The sequence below is a fragment of the Apteryx rowi genome, unplaced genomic scaffold, assembly GCF_003343035.1.
Source record: "Apteryx rowi isolate R43461 unplaced genomic scaffold, aptRow1 scaffold_177, whole genome shotgun sequence".
Classification (NCBI taxonomy): Eukaryota; Metazoa; Chordata; class Aves; order Apterygiformes; family Apterygidae; genus Apteryx; species Apteryx rowi.
This window is the reverse complement of record NW_020448052.1, coordinates 103,838-118,421: the sequence shown is the minus strand read 5'-3', so window position 1 is coordinate 118,421 and position 14,584 is coordinate 103,838. Positions and strand designations below refer to the sequence as shown.

Below are 14,584 nucleotides of genomic sequence, written 5' to 3'. Positions count from 1 at the left end.
CACACTGTTATCTAACACAATACTTGACAACAGGTTGCAGATATTATGTAGGGGTAGAGGGATCTTCTCTGTCATTTTCTTTCATATCTTACTCTTCTACCATTGCACTATGGAAATGTATCATTTGTAAGAACCAGCAAAGATAAGAACTGGGGGGGGGGGGTAACCTCTGTGGGTGAAAATCTGAACATACCTGGAAACTAAGTAATGACCTTGCCCTGACAACACATACCAGAGTTCTTTGGTTCAAAATGTAAGTATTACTGATTCCCAAATACAAAGATTTTCAAGTTGCATTACTTAAGGTGTATTTTGTTCAAGAATATAAAGGGTGTAAACCTCCTGAATCCCATACTTTCCATTTTGAAGAAACTTTAATTTTCTAGTTAACAGTTAACTAACATTTCTCTGGATATGATTGAAACAGGTTTGAATTAATGATTGTTTGGAAGATACATGTAGATGAAGATGGGAGAACAACACCTGTGCTGGACCTTCTGACTAAAGTACCAGAGCAAGGTAGTGTCATTCACTTCAGAGACCACTTCTGAGCTTTTAGAGTAAACACCCGTCCCTTTTTCTTTTTTGCCCAGCGTCTCTTTAGGTAAAATGAGAGCACATCAGGTAAACAAAACCAAACTTGGCAGGGAGCCAAACTGATTTTACCTCCTGTATATTTAATTTAGAGGGGATTACAAGAAAAAGCATGTCTTTCTGTTTTAGGCAGCAGGTGACTTATTTTATCCAAAAATGCAAAGCAGACAGATGCTTTCAGTAATAGTGTAACGCTCTGAAAATAATGTTCATTTTTACATTTTTCTTGTAGTCCTGGAGCAGAACATAACAACTATTGAAAACGCACCTACCTGCTTCCGAAGTATGCTGCTTTTGTTTGGGATTGAGACAGCTATTGAAAATCTTATCAAAGTGGTTGGCTTGAAAAAGTGAATACCAGCATTACTTGTAACAGGTAGCAATTTCAAAAGTAGTTTTAATTAAGATATTGTGTTACACAGTCTATAACTTTATTGAATATAAACATTAAGTTATTCTCCATTTAGAAACCATACTCATAAAACATGCTATCTGTACAATTATGGCACGTTATATATAAATTGTCATGACATGAAAATAAATACAGCCATTTAAATACAAAAATGCCAAATAAAATAGTTACATGTACAGAGTGATTTCATTATAAATTTATCTTTTTGAATCAATAATGTACCAGAGTGGTTTGTCGTCTTAACATTTTCTAGCTACCTGGAAAGTGTTAAAAGATCATGCACTGTCAAAATCAAGTCCATAAAAAGTGGAAGTTTCATTTCACAGCTCTGTAGAAGTACAGTGATTTTAAAATGACTAGAGAACAGTAAGAGACTCCTAGAACAAAGAGTTAAGTAACTTTCTTATTAAATTAGCTGGAAGTAGACAAACAATTTGAAGCTTTTAAAGAAGTGTTAGGCTAAAAAGCAACCATAATTTAAGTGTTGAACAAGAGACAGCATTAATTAATTGAAATGAAAACCAAAACTAACCAAGAAAGACCGTTATACTTTTGTAAAAAGAAATGGGAGAATTAACTACTGCTCACAGCAGTACTTCATTTGGATTTTCTACTTCTTGTGGAAAAATTCTAGCAGATAACACATTGTGAAAGCATCGCATTTCATATGTTTGTCCCTAAAGAAACAAAACAGAGAGGTGTCTGTCTTGTAAAATCTTCCTTCACTTCCATCAGATGTACCATTAGCTCATTTACAAACTCCCAGCATTTTTCCAAAGGGTTACTGCTCTGCATTACCTATCACAGCCAAAGGACATGGTCCAAAACATACCTACACAATTTGAAGTCATGCACCACTTATATACAGAGTAACAGCTGTTATTCCTGGAATCAAGAGGCTAAAGATGATGACAATATAGACTCTTCAGTAATATTGAGAGAGTTCCTTTTTAAGCCCATAGATGCTATAACCATGCAAACAGTACAAACGCTCTGTATTTTGGTTATCTTTTTAAACACATGACAAAGTATTGTATAGCAATGGTGAAATAGGTAGGTAAGAAAGAACTAAAACTATCAATTTTAATGCAATAGTATGTTTTAAATACTGTAATTTTAATATTCTATAAAATATACTATTTGATCACTGAAATAGTCTCCTACTGTTCTGGTAAGTCAGGAAAAACTGAAGGAACAGACTGGTTTGGGTCGGAATCAGCTGAACAATGCTAGAAATCAAGTTTTAATGAACAGCAACTCTATATTACAAATTTTTCTTTTTAGATATAAGGCAGACTGTTTTCAAGTTTGGATTCCAGTAGACGAGCAAAATTCATTGCTACTTTATCCACTGACATGTTACTGGTTTCGCTAGTTTTGTGCAACCTCTGCTCTGGTTAGTTTCTTCTTTAGATCCTTCTTGGATGAAAACGAAACTGTTTAGCCAGCACATACCCCTCTGTTTGCATATGAAATGTGTGTAAAGTTACAGCATAAAAAAATGAAAACTTAATTTTTCAGCTGTGGATAATCCTTTCTCATTTTGTCTAACAGTTGGAGGATTTCTGTTTTTAAAAGTGGATCTTCTCCCCCATGTTTTCTTTACAAGTAGAGAGTTTTTACCACTGTCAACTACCAGCTTATCACGCTGTTGTGGTATCACATTTAACTGAAGAGCAGCCCACAACCCTACACCGGAAAGGCACGCTATCGACTGCAAGTGGACTATAAGAGACTGCTGATGTGGTTCACTTCCCACTGTAAAACAGTATTGCTATGAGTGGTATTACTCCATATTTCTACCTTGAATTGTGCCAGTCTACAGGGCTGCAGTCTTCTGCTTTTGTTTTTTCATTTTGGATAAAATGGAACAACTCAAAGATTACATTGAGATCCTAATAACATTTTTTTAAATGATAACCTACATTATTTTGAAAAACATTACCAGTACACACACACTGTATACAGATAACAGCAGTTCACTGTAGCTGGAATAGCATCTCTTTGCACATTTCAGGGTATGCAAACCCCAAGCACACAAGAGGAGTCCCTGTAGATTTTATCACACTACCCACAATTTTGAATACATCTTCAATCTCCTAACTCAAGATCTACCTTGAAGATGGATAACTGCAACATCTCAAAATTTCACCTGCACATAGGAGTAGTGATACAAACTTAGCTCCAGTACTCACCATCAGAAAGTGACTCCCTGCAACTTCAGAAAAAGAAAAACAGATAGATACTGTCACCTTTCCTCTGTGTATCACTTAAAAGAATGAGCCAGAAAGCAGTTGGCCGTGCTACATAATATATGGGATGTCAGTGAAATAATACCAACATTTGACACAGTCTGAAAGACTCAAAGTAATCTAGAAAACTCAGAATACGTAATTTCTAGGGCTCAATTTAACTTAGGAAAGAGCAAGCTGTGGTTTCACCTCCAATAGCAGCATATCATGTAGAGAAAATAAAAGACCAATGTGTCAGATTAGTTAAGCTCAGCTATCATATAAAATTCAAAGATGCTTACCTTTAACCTTTTTCACTTAGTTTCAGAAGCTTTAGGAGATACAAAGTGATCACAAAACTTCTGGAGGCAGTCTGGAGTTCTTAATCTCATGCATTAGTACTTAAAGTGTTCTGCAATAACATGGTAGTTCCATAGATCAGTAACACTTTAATAGCCACTTCAGCTGTATCTTCAGTGGACTTAAGCATTAAGTTTTATATTAGGTTTTTGTCAAAGCATTCCCTCTTCCTAGTAGCTATGTGTGAGAATTGAAAAGCACAAGCTCCAAGGTAATTCTCTTATTAGTAATTAGGCTTTCTATATTAGTGCAATACTTCAGGAAACCTCTAATTCTGTATTATTTCAATTCTAAGGAAGTGGACTTTTAGAATTAAGTTGATCTGTCCTTTAGTTCCAAGGTATGGCACATTATCTGTTCTGCCATATTAAATACATTCATTAAGGTTATATAGCAAACGCATGTTTTAGTGCTATTCCATGTCTTTGAAAAGGCATACCAATTAGAAATCATTTCTTAAAGCAAAAACATTCACAGCTGAAAAATGCACGGAACACAATAGAAAAAATTCACCATAATTATTTCATTAACCTTTCACTTTCTAATGTGTTCAAATAAAAATAACCTTAAGGAAACAGTTACACTTTATGGAGAACTAATGTGCAGTCTTCATTCTCCTTGAAGAGACTGGACATAACCGGGTCATCTTTGGCCTGTACATTCTTCAAATAATAGTTTACTATCTTGCCATCAAGTTTGTACTGATGAGGAATGCTTTCATATGGTTTAAGATCGAGGTCCAGGACAGAAACAGAAAAGGTGAATCTTGATTTGGATGCTAGTACCACAGGTCTTTGCTCAGAGCTGGAAAACAAAAACATATTGCACAAATGATTCATTAAAGTAAACCTATGTTTCATTTGTGGGTCCTGAGTCCTTGTGCAAAAGTGACTAATGTTTGTTTTATAACTGTCCCAAGAGCCTGAGAGAAGAAACTTCAGCTAATGTAGCGTTTAGGAAACTATGGCTTCAGCTTCACACAGATTAAGTCAAAACATTATGCTGTTAAGTCAATTAATGCATCTTTGCATTTAGTTAATGCAATATATTTCTAGGTGTTATTGCATACAATGCAGCTGCCATCTTACCTGGCAGAACCAATACGAATTACTGCAACTTCTACATAGGTTCAAGGTAATACAATTTTGTATCAGAACTACTGTCAAAGCATTCTGAAAGACGGAGGGCTTAATAATGAGTCAACTGTTGCAAAACTCCCCTCTCGTGAACATTTTATTCAAGAATTCCAGGACAAATGCAGAAGACTCTGTTCTCTACCCATAACAAAGCTTTGGTTAAGCAAGCTCCCCTCTCCAAGAGCAGGCTGTTATTGCTGATAAAAGTCAAAACAGGTAATATTGTGGCAAAGCTGCTTGCCTGACTGAGAGAAGAGAAAGATGTCACCTCATGATTATTAATCAGATCAATAAAAACAAGACACAAAAGACTTCTGTCTTCCAGTCAGGTGGCTGAAGGCAAATCATTTTGAAAAATCGCTCATATCAGGGACCAAGGCAGAAAAATCCCACCTTGTTAAAACCATGTGTATCTAACTGTGTGCAATTAATTCCAATTTCAAGAAGAGGGTAGACACAAAACTTTGACACTTTTTGTCAACTTTAGGTCTTCAGAAACTGTCCTATATATCTGAAATCAGAACTCTACCTTATTAGTATGCCCACAACAAACTTTTGGAATCCGAAAAAAAACCTTCTTAACAGTTAAATGAATTAACTGCACAAGTGCATCTGATTTCTAAATGAATAGGAGTCATTCAAAATTAATATCTCTTACCATTCATCTTGCAGACAAGGTGAAAGGGCAATCATGATGGAGCAGTCTTTTGCAGTCATTGCTATTCTGTACTGCTGCACCTATACAAAATAAGAGTGACATGAATTTTCCATTATATTTGTATTTGCCTTTATAGAAAACATACTGTTCAAACGTATTAGTATATTCATTTTAAGATCTGGACATTAGCTCTACAACAAATAGGTAGCAGGAGCAAGTGGTTTTACCACACCCTGTGTAGGATGTTCATTTCCTACAGATACTTTTCTTAAAGGCTGACAAAGCATCAGTTCATGTGAATGCCTCCTCAGTCTAGAAAGGAAATAGCCAGCTTTATTTTCCTTTTAAGAACAGAGGCAATGTGAACAATGTGTTGGGTTTTAAGTGCTTCTGCTATAAAGGTACACGCTGGCACCCTGACAAAATCAAGAACTTTAATTGTGCAGAACACTTTGACAAGCCTGTGGTGACATTCACACACTACCCACCAATTTCAGTTAGACAAGTGGTTATTAAAATTGACAGACTAAATAAGCATCAACAACATTCCCCAGAAAGGTACCTTTGTTAGCGCAAACGCTACTGTTCCATCATCTTCAGTTGAAAGATCTAGCAGCTTCTCATAAAATGCTTCGTTATAAGGTCCATCTATCTGTAACGTACTTCTAAATAAATTTTAAAAGAGGATTTACACATAGCCAAAGATATTTACTGATTTCCAGTGAGATCTTTCTTCAGTAGCCCAGATATTCAGATGAGAACATACCAACAAAACCACTGATAAACATGGCAACAAATTACTATTCAAAGAGCTAAAATCCCGGACAGTCCCTATCCTCATTTCATACAAGCACAACCACTTACAATTTCCTGCAGTGTAACTTTTTTTTTTTTTTAAAGATAAACCAATCTTAATCCCTGCCTACCTGTTTATCACCACAAGAACAGAACAGCAATTTTTATGGAAAAAAACCCTGCATTTTTAGCAAAAGTGGGAAAGATTCAAAATTTATAACCGTTTGCAGCATCCCTTAGAAAGTCTGCCTGAAAATACTGAGGGTACACACTTATCAGATAAGGCCCCACTCACCACCCAACTTCACAGTGTGTGCACTGTACTTGATGTACTAATAATGGGATAGCTGATATGGCCCTCTTCTTTCCCATGCTAAATACTTCAACTCCAGAAAAGCTGAACCCATAAAAACGCAATTTGCAGCACAAGCCTGTAATTTCTCATTATATGCCAGTGCACAGCACACAACCACCACATGGATGAAAGAATACACTTGCAAATGGATTGTTTATTGTAAAAATATAAAAGCACACCAAAGTTATACTGCACATGACTTAAGCAGAATTTAAGGCTATCATATTGCCTACTACAAGATAATCCTTCAGCTGAGGACTCCACAAGAGCTGAAGGAGCACAACAGCCATGTTTTACACGTGAGGCCAGCATGCCCTCTTGTGAGCGATGGCAGAATTACAGGCAAATTACCGCTTGAGAATGTATCAAAATTAAGGCTTTTTACAGTGATTGTTATTATTATTCCAACTAATACGCTTTATCTGAGAACAAATGTAGCACCTTGCAATACTCAGTATTTCTTCACCAGGCAAGAGATACAGTAACCAAAAGATTCCTGCTCCTCAAGTTTGATCTGCTCATTTATGATGTGGATTGCAAGCTGGCATTTTCAGCTACCCCTCCCTGTAAGCGAGCCCTGTACACCACTGCAGTCATTTTCTACAGAAGGGACAGCTTATCAGGCTAGGTTTACATGAGCAGTACAGGTTTCACATGTTTTATTGCAGGAGTGTAACTTCAAGCAACTGCACAATTTGTCACTGCAGCTTTATACAAGTAGTAGTTTTCTACATTTGCAAGTCAGGATTTCCTCGTGTCTATTCAGTTTTAGCAGGCTATTTGATTTCTGCTTCTCTGGCAGATGATCAGTTGCATTTTCTTTGGGTTGAAAGCCACTGCACATCATGTTATTCTGCAGACCAATGGTTCCTAACTTGATTCCACCACTCGTCCACAGACACATACTAAACGTCACTGAAAAAGTATTTTGAGCGTAAAGCACTGTAAAGGCACTTGTAATGCATGACATACTCTGAGGTGTGGCAATGATACAACGGCCCGCAAAGCTTTGGGAACCACTGATGGAGCCCCTGCTGCTCTGCTTCTCGTCTTTTGCTAGCTGATCGCTCCCACGTCTGAGCTGGTCTGAGCGTATTACACCCACATTAAGGAAAGAAACACCCTGAGACAAGCAACCTAACAGTATCATCTTCTCTACAAAACCAACATTCTCGTCAAGTTTACCCACATTTGGTTAATTATTTTTTCCTCCCTTTAGATGCCAAATTGTGACCAAAATACCCATCTCATCACCTTAAGATGGAACACAAACTACTTGTTCAAGCAGCAGAAGAGGTAACAGGAAAGCTATGCTTTCAGGAAGTCCGCTCCCTTTAAGGCAGGCCTGGCAATACTAATAAATTATGTATTTTACTACAGTTAAAACAAATGCCAGAAGCTAAGATACAAACTTATAAACTGGTGACAAATACCACCACAAATGACATAAGCTGGAAAACTCACTTGGAAGTTGGATAATTTGGCTGAATGTTTTGCAAGACTGACCATCTCAGGCTAAAAGCCTGGTGAGACACACGAACCTAAGACCCTGTGCGTCACAGGGGTCTACCACCACTTTCAAAGGAAAAGTATGTTATCTCTCTCCACTGGCAGTTTAGGAAAAAGCAATTACCTTAAAGTCATTAATTTTGATTATGACTGATTTGCTATAGGATGAAGCTACAGCAGACTGAAGCCATTTTCCTCCTAGCAGCAACTTAGGTAGACATATTAATTTGTGCATACTGAGACCAAATCTCAGAACACCTTAACAAAGAACATGCTCAGGGGCCCTCCACTTTCTGTTACCTATTTCTGGGGGTGTGAAACCAGTCTAGAAGTCAATCAGCTAACCAGTCTCAACTGGTCAACTCCTCTCTACTTAAGGGAATTGAAAAGGAAAGAGTCAGAAAAGACTCAAGTCAAGACCAGGAGCTTTCATTCAGCCCTGACAGACTTTCATTCATGTAAACTCCACCTCACCCCATAGCAAAGGTCAGCTAGACAAAAGCAGACATTGAGCCCGTTATCCAGTCAAACACTCTTTAAGATCTTGAAGGTACAGGCTGGATTCTTGCTGACTATCGAATTCAGGTTTTTAAAGGGCAGGTAGTAGGCCAATAAAGGCTTGAGAATGACTAAAAACATCATTATTACTGCAGACGTAGTCCTAGTTCTGCAGGTACTAAAGGCGGGGGAAAACTGCTTTCCATTTTACTGTGTCTTCCCTCCAAGATATGTCCCCCAGACCTCCACTATTAAGGAACAATGCATTTTCTCCCATTCCCTGTTGTGAACTTGCCATAATCATCACTTAAAAACCCACATCATCAATCTCAAGTGACTTACATCAAAACTTTTGACACTAAAACTCATCTTTTATGTCCGGTGGTATTTCAAGTTAGAAATTCAGAATATGCCATACCATAAGGAAGGTTGTATAAGACATGACAAGATTAAAAAACGGCTGTATTTGCATAGAGCCAATCTTGTCCACATACCTACTTAATCAGAACCAAAAAAAGTCATCAAATCTTACCTCTCTTCAGGAAATTCCTCTAAGTACTGTTCAACTCTATTGTACAAAGGATAGAGTCCTTCAATATCCAGCATGTCAAGCATCTGAGCCTGAAGAGTTTTATAAAGGAGACAACCCCTCGGTAAGCCAGAGCTTTCCAATTTATGTTTCCCTATAAGAAAAAGTATATTCAAATAAGGCAGGTATGAGCGTCTTTGTTTTGCTTCACTTTGCCATTACGTGTGCTTTTTCACAAAGCAAACCCAAATACTCTTCAGACTGGTCAAAGAAAAAGCTTCAGTTTTTGAACAATAATGTGCTGTGCGCTTACCTGCATATTTAAACACCACTGATTTGACTGTAGAATACAACACGCAGTATACAGCTCTACAAATTACTCAAAAAAACCCCTCCATTGCACTCTACTGTGAGTCTAAAAGACTAATTTCTCAGACAAGTCTAAAACCACCACAAATTAAGTTTCACAGTATGAACTGCTGACAAAACTAATTTAGCATTTCAGATATTGGGTCTTTTTTAATATAGTATATAGCAAATACAAAACCAGATTTGTTTCTTCTTTAAAAGACAGCTCTGAGTTTTGCTGTATTATGTGGAGAAAAACAGCAATGAAAAAGATTCTCCTCAAAAGCATATTTAAGAAACATGCAGTTTGTATAAATAGAGTAACAAGCAGCATCTTGAACAACTCAAGCTTTACAAAACTTAAGCACTGAGGAATTAACATGATCTTCAGTTTTCCAGTCCTCATTTTCCATTTCTTTTCTGTTCCATACTTGCACCTTCACTTTACCAGAAGTGGAGTAGGAAAAGAACAGAAAGAAGACTATACCCTAGTTGGGGAGCAGGGGAAGGCAAGAAACAGGTGTCAGGTAACCAATGAAAACAGCTAAACTTCATCACGTACAAAATAAAAATCACCCAGTCCTTTAAAATACAAATCATGGTTATCAGCTCGAACAGGTATTTTCTTTAATTCTTACCCTACTGCCTTCTGAACTGACTTTTATCCCCGTCCTGAGATGCAGTGCTAAAAGTGTTCATTACGAGGTCACATTAAAAACAGTTATCTAGCAGCTGTGCCACTCATAATTCATTTTCTCATAATTCAGTTCTCACATCAGTATTAAATAGCAAACAAGGCAAAAATATGCATCATTATGTGATAACAGTTAATTACTGTCAGTGCTCAAGAAATTAGTTCTTACCATTTCTTACTAGCTCCTTATTAAAAGCACTTGCTTCACAGTAGCTTCTTCCTTGGGAAATGGGAACCGTCCTCATATCACCTGCCCTGCAGGCATCAGTACTACTTAGTAGCGCCATAGTTATAACATGGATTAGTTCTTTAACAATTGTCCTTGTACAGTGTGGTCCATTGACCAACCCATTTGAGGGGAAAAAGAAAGGTTTTAAGTGACGAGCAAGCTCGTTCCAGTCAGAGACGGAGTCCTGATCATCTTTACAGCCATAAATTAGTTCACCATTCTGTAAATGGAAAAGAAAGATTTAAACACTCCATCAAACCCAGTTATTCATACTTAGCAACCAAAGTACCAGAGTTAATATTTTAAGACACAAGGTGCAGAAGAGTGTGACTTGGTATAAAAGTCTACACACAAATGCATGCACAATCTCTTACGAAGTTGTCATCCTAAACTTCATGAGATACCACAGGTAAAAACTTTTGGATTGGGACCAAAAAGCCCATTTAAGTCAAAAGATACTTTCCCAACTTAATCAACTTTAAATAATCAGAACAACAAAAGTGAACTGATACTCAGCATGGTTTCCTATCGCTTCTGTCTAAATAAGGTCAATAGTGAAAAAGCATGTCATGTAAAACTATCCCTTTTAAAAGCCAAGTTGTAAAATGGAAGGTGAAAAAAAGGGACAGAAAAGGTATGACAATTATCTGCACTCTAATAGAAAAAACAGAACAGTTCATACAAGTGTAACTCACTCCAGTAGTTGCTTTAATACTGGAAATAAATTCAAAAGAGTTATTTTCTAGAACTAATCTGGCAAATCTGCATAATCCATCAGTTACTGCTTTATTTTTTACTACATTACTTCTATACAAAAAAGGCAGCCCTTTTACTTCGTCAATGAAGCACGCTGTGCATTTGACTTGTACGAATGCTGTAACAGTAATTTCTAACAATATTTGCAGCAACACACAAAGTTCTCATCTTCTTCCCCTGAATGAGCGCTTAAAAAGTTTCAAAGCTTCGGTCATCTTTAAAAGTCTTTTTCTCTTGGCTGTTCCAACTATTCATTCATTAGTTCTGGGAGAGATTTCTAGGGATAGCTACAGAGAGTATTATTTACCTATCGTAACTTGAAATCTAAGAATTTTCCTGTTTTCTTCTACTTAATGGTGAAGCCCAATAGTGAAGGTGCTGATTATGTAGATTTGAAGTAGAATCTTGACTCTTCAGACATTAAAGTCAAATCGTTTACAAGCCAATACAAAAAAGCAAGCATGTTTACCTTAAATATTTTCAAGTTGTTCTGTGCCTCCTGTAATAAGCTCTTCAAAGCAAAGTGCATTCTCTGTTTATTTCTAGAAAAAAAATACGAATGTATTATCACAGCCTTTAGATGTTTACAGCTAAGCCTGCAGGACTCTATGGAATCAGAACAGGGCACCTGAAGTGAACACATCCCTTAAGCGTGTTACTCATGCTGAAGCCACTGCAAAGACAAAATGACTACTGCAAATTCAAATCTGAGTAGTAAATAAACACTTCCTACATTTCATGTTAAGTAGCACAAGGCACTGTAGCCATAATAGGCAACTGATTCCTGAAATAGATGTAAATAAGTATATAGCACCAGAAATATTTGCTGTAAAAGTCAGACATGCAGACGTTGCTCCTTAATCCTACAGTTAAAGTCTAAATAATCTGAGAACTAAAACACAGTTGTTGTTTTTTTTTGGCAACACAGAATCAAGTCACACATTTTCTTACCCTGAGAAGAGATCTAATGGACAATATTTACTTGGTCGCTTCCATTTTCCATTTGCTACCTGTTGAAAACCAACACCACCATTAATCACTTTCTGGAATAACTGCTCTCAATTATTTTAATAGTCAGGTGCTGACACTAACATTTTTCTTCAGGAGGCCCATAACATTTAAAACTCTTTGAACTTACTGTTCATGACTACTAGGGGTCTTTCTATTCATATTTAAATTCAGATCACTCAAACTGCATAAAATTCATGAATGGAAAGTATGGAGAAAGGTCACATTAAGTTACAACAGGTACAGTTAGCTTCTACTTCTAGACCCATTATGATTTCAGGAACATAATCAACATTATCAGTATATATCAAAAAAAACAAATGAAGTCCATGGGTGATACATGCTCTGCTAAGTTGTGCAATGCCACCGTGCGTTTGGTGAGCTGTACTTAAAAGGAAATATGGCATAGACGTTTACCCAACCAACAGACTAGTTTACCCAACTCAAAGACTAATATTGCATTTGTTTGCTTCCAACTTCCCACAGAACTTCTTCCGTTTCTCACTACACACCCAGCGACTCAGGTGTGTAACCACTCACTCTCTTTAGTCATAACAGAGATTTAAGCAACAATATGCAAGTTTCAACAGGAAAGCAAGACTAATAACAAATGAAACACAACACAGTCAAAGGAAAGCAGGCTGACTACAAAAAAATAGTTACCTTTAAATGCTGATGCATACAATAACGACACACCTTGTGCTTTATCTCCTGTGAAACATGGCTGGAAAAAGGAATGAAGCCACACTTCGGCTACAAAAAATAAAGTTGTAAATATAAATGTATTTCTTTATATGTAAGGGCACACAATATGCAAATCTTTCCAGTTTCCAGTTAAACTGAAGAAAGATTATCAGTAAACATCCAATACTCAAACAGCTTCATATTATCTCACTGTATATTGTTCCCAGTTATGTAAGAGTCCTCATTTAAAAAAATAAGGATACACAGCACTGCTGTGGCCTGCAAGAAAGCCTATGAATACTTGGGAATTTCCCAAACTTGTAAAGGTTAGGAATGGGGGGGAGAGGGGGGGGATTTAATCCTACAGGTAACAGTGAAAGTGGTGAGCTCTGCTTTATCCCAATGCTGCATTTATTTGAAACTGCTTTTGTCAGTCCATACTTAAAAATTTCTACACAAAATAAACAGAAGGATCTTCTATTTGATACCTTAATCTCTATGCAGAGGATTGGCCGATGTTCCACAAAACGATAGGTCTGCAGCCTGGTAAGGTTAGGAAGGCACATTGCATAACCACTAAGAGTGTCCATGTCTTTATCACAGCGAGACTCTGGAGGGAGAGAAAACAAAAAAAAAGGGGGGGGGGCATGTCCATGTTTATTTTACTCTGTAGTTATCTTGTTCTCTACCTGGAAAAAAAGTCCTAAGAAAGGCAGGACATAGTTTAGGAAGCTTTATCCAATTGATTTCCCCCCATTAGCAACACTGGTTTTCAGTTTTCCTCACAGCTCTCTCAAGCATAGAGAGTGCTTCAAGAGCTGCTTTAATGGCCACAATTTCCAGCTCATCCTAACAAAGATATCAGTGAGAGGTCTGAAAAAGCAAAGGAACATATTTAATTAGTCAAGAATAGGTAAAGAGATATATTACCATATGCAGAGAAGTCATCTCATGTTTGCTTACTAAAATTGCATGTAGTGACTATGATCCATCAGCCTAGTCACCAGAAGTCTGTGAAAATGCGCCAGAATATCATAAATTGGTCTCACAATATTGAGATCTAGAAGTTTAGAAGGAACTGTAGAACTAAGCAGAATCTGCAAGTGGCTTAGCTCTGCTCCTTAGTCTGTTTACAGCGCTTCTTCAGGGTTTAAAATGTTTGCCAAAGGTCCGCGACCAAGATGAACTGCACTAAGAACACTGATAAGAAACAATCGCTGCGTAACCACCTCTCAACAAGAACTAGACTCTTCACAGCCATTCCAGTGCTTACATCAAAATACTAAACAGCTGAAAAGGGACAGAAAGGGAAGAGATGTTCACTTACCCCCCACTCACAAGTCCACAACTTGGAATAACAACAACAACAAAAAACCACTAGGGTTTTTTGTTTGTTTTTTTACACTTAATCAAAAGTGCATCCATCAGTGGTAAGCCACATATGCCAAATAAGATGGAGCCATAAATCTGAATTATTGTAAGCTCCTTCTTAACTTAGACAGGCTTTGTGAAAGGTTACTATATTAAAATCTCAAGGAAAGAATTTCCTTAAAAAGATTCCCATTAAAAATGAACATGGAGATTTGCTGTTGTAAAGCAAGAAATGCCACTCAGACAGCTCCTCACAATGTCATTTCTTCCTCGAAAGAAATGCCCAGGAGATGGAGAGACATAAAATTCAACTTTAAGAAACTAAATTCTGTCATTCACTTTTACCAGTTTATCATTCTTTTTGTAATTCTTACTGGACACGATTTACTTTCCTTGCCAGTTTCTGGCACTGTGAAA

General features: G+C 37.1%; 2 protein-coding genes across 17 annotated transcripts in view; one reads left to right on the top strand and one right to left on the bottom strand.

Annotated features, from left to right (window-relative positions):
• CENPP (centromere protein P) overlaps window positions 1-971 on the top strand; it is a 163,343-nt gene extending 162,372 nt beyond the window's left edge. For all 4 annotated transcript variants that reach the window (XM_026061161.1, XM_026061162.1, XM_026061160.1 and 1 more), the window contains 2 exons: window positions 428-519; window positions 827-971. In XM_026061161.1, the coding sequence (XP_025916946.1) occupies window positions 428-519; window positions 827-948 (214 nt within the window). In that variant the 3' untranslated portion in view covers window positions 949-971. The remainder of the gene's footprint in view (window positions 1-427; window positions 520-826) is intronic.
• A 2-nt stretch (window positions 972-973) lies between these two features.
• IPPK (inositol-pentakisphosphate 2-kinase) overlaps window positions 974-14,584 on the bottom strand; it is a 69,301-nt gene continuing 55,690 nt past the window's right edge. For 9 of the 13 annotated variants that reach the window (XM_026061146.1, XM_026061147.1, XM_026061153.1 and 6 more), the window contains 10 exons: window positions 13,285-13,406; window positions 12,776-12,865; window positions 12,056-12,114; window positions 11,574-11,646; window positions 10,289-10,568; window positions 9,081-9,231; window positions 5,954-6,056; window positions 5,392-5,471; window positions 4,180-4,401; window positions 974-3,649 (listed from right to left, as the gene is read on the bottom strand). In XM_026061146.1, coding sequence (XP_025916931.1) covers window positions 3,640-3,649; window positions 4,180-4,401; window positions 5,392-5,471; window positions 5,954-6,056; window positions 9,081-9,231; window positions 10,289-10,568; window positions 11,574-11,646; window positions 12,056-12,114; window positions 12,776-12,865; window positions 13,285-13,406 — 1,190 coding nt within the window. In that variant the 3' untranslated portion in view covers window positions 974-3,639. Of the gene's footprint in view, window positions 4,402-5,391; window positions 5,472-5,953; window positions 6,057-9,080; window positions 9,232-10,288; window positions 10,569-11,573; window positions 11,647-12,055; window positions 12,115-12,775; window positions 12,866-13,284; window positions 13,407-14,584 lie in introns of all 13 variants that reach the window. The other 4 variants (XR_003252723.1, XR_003252724.1, XM_026061155.1 and 1 more) reach the window with 4 other exon arrangements.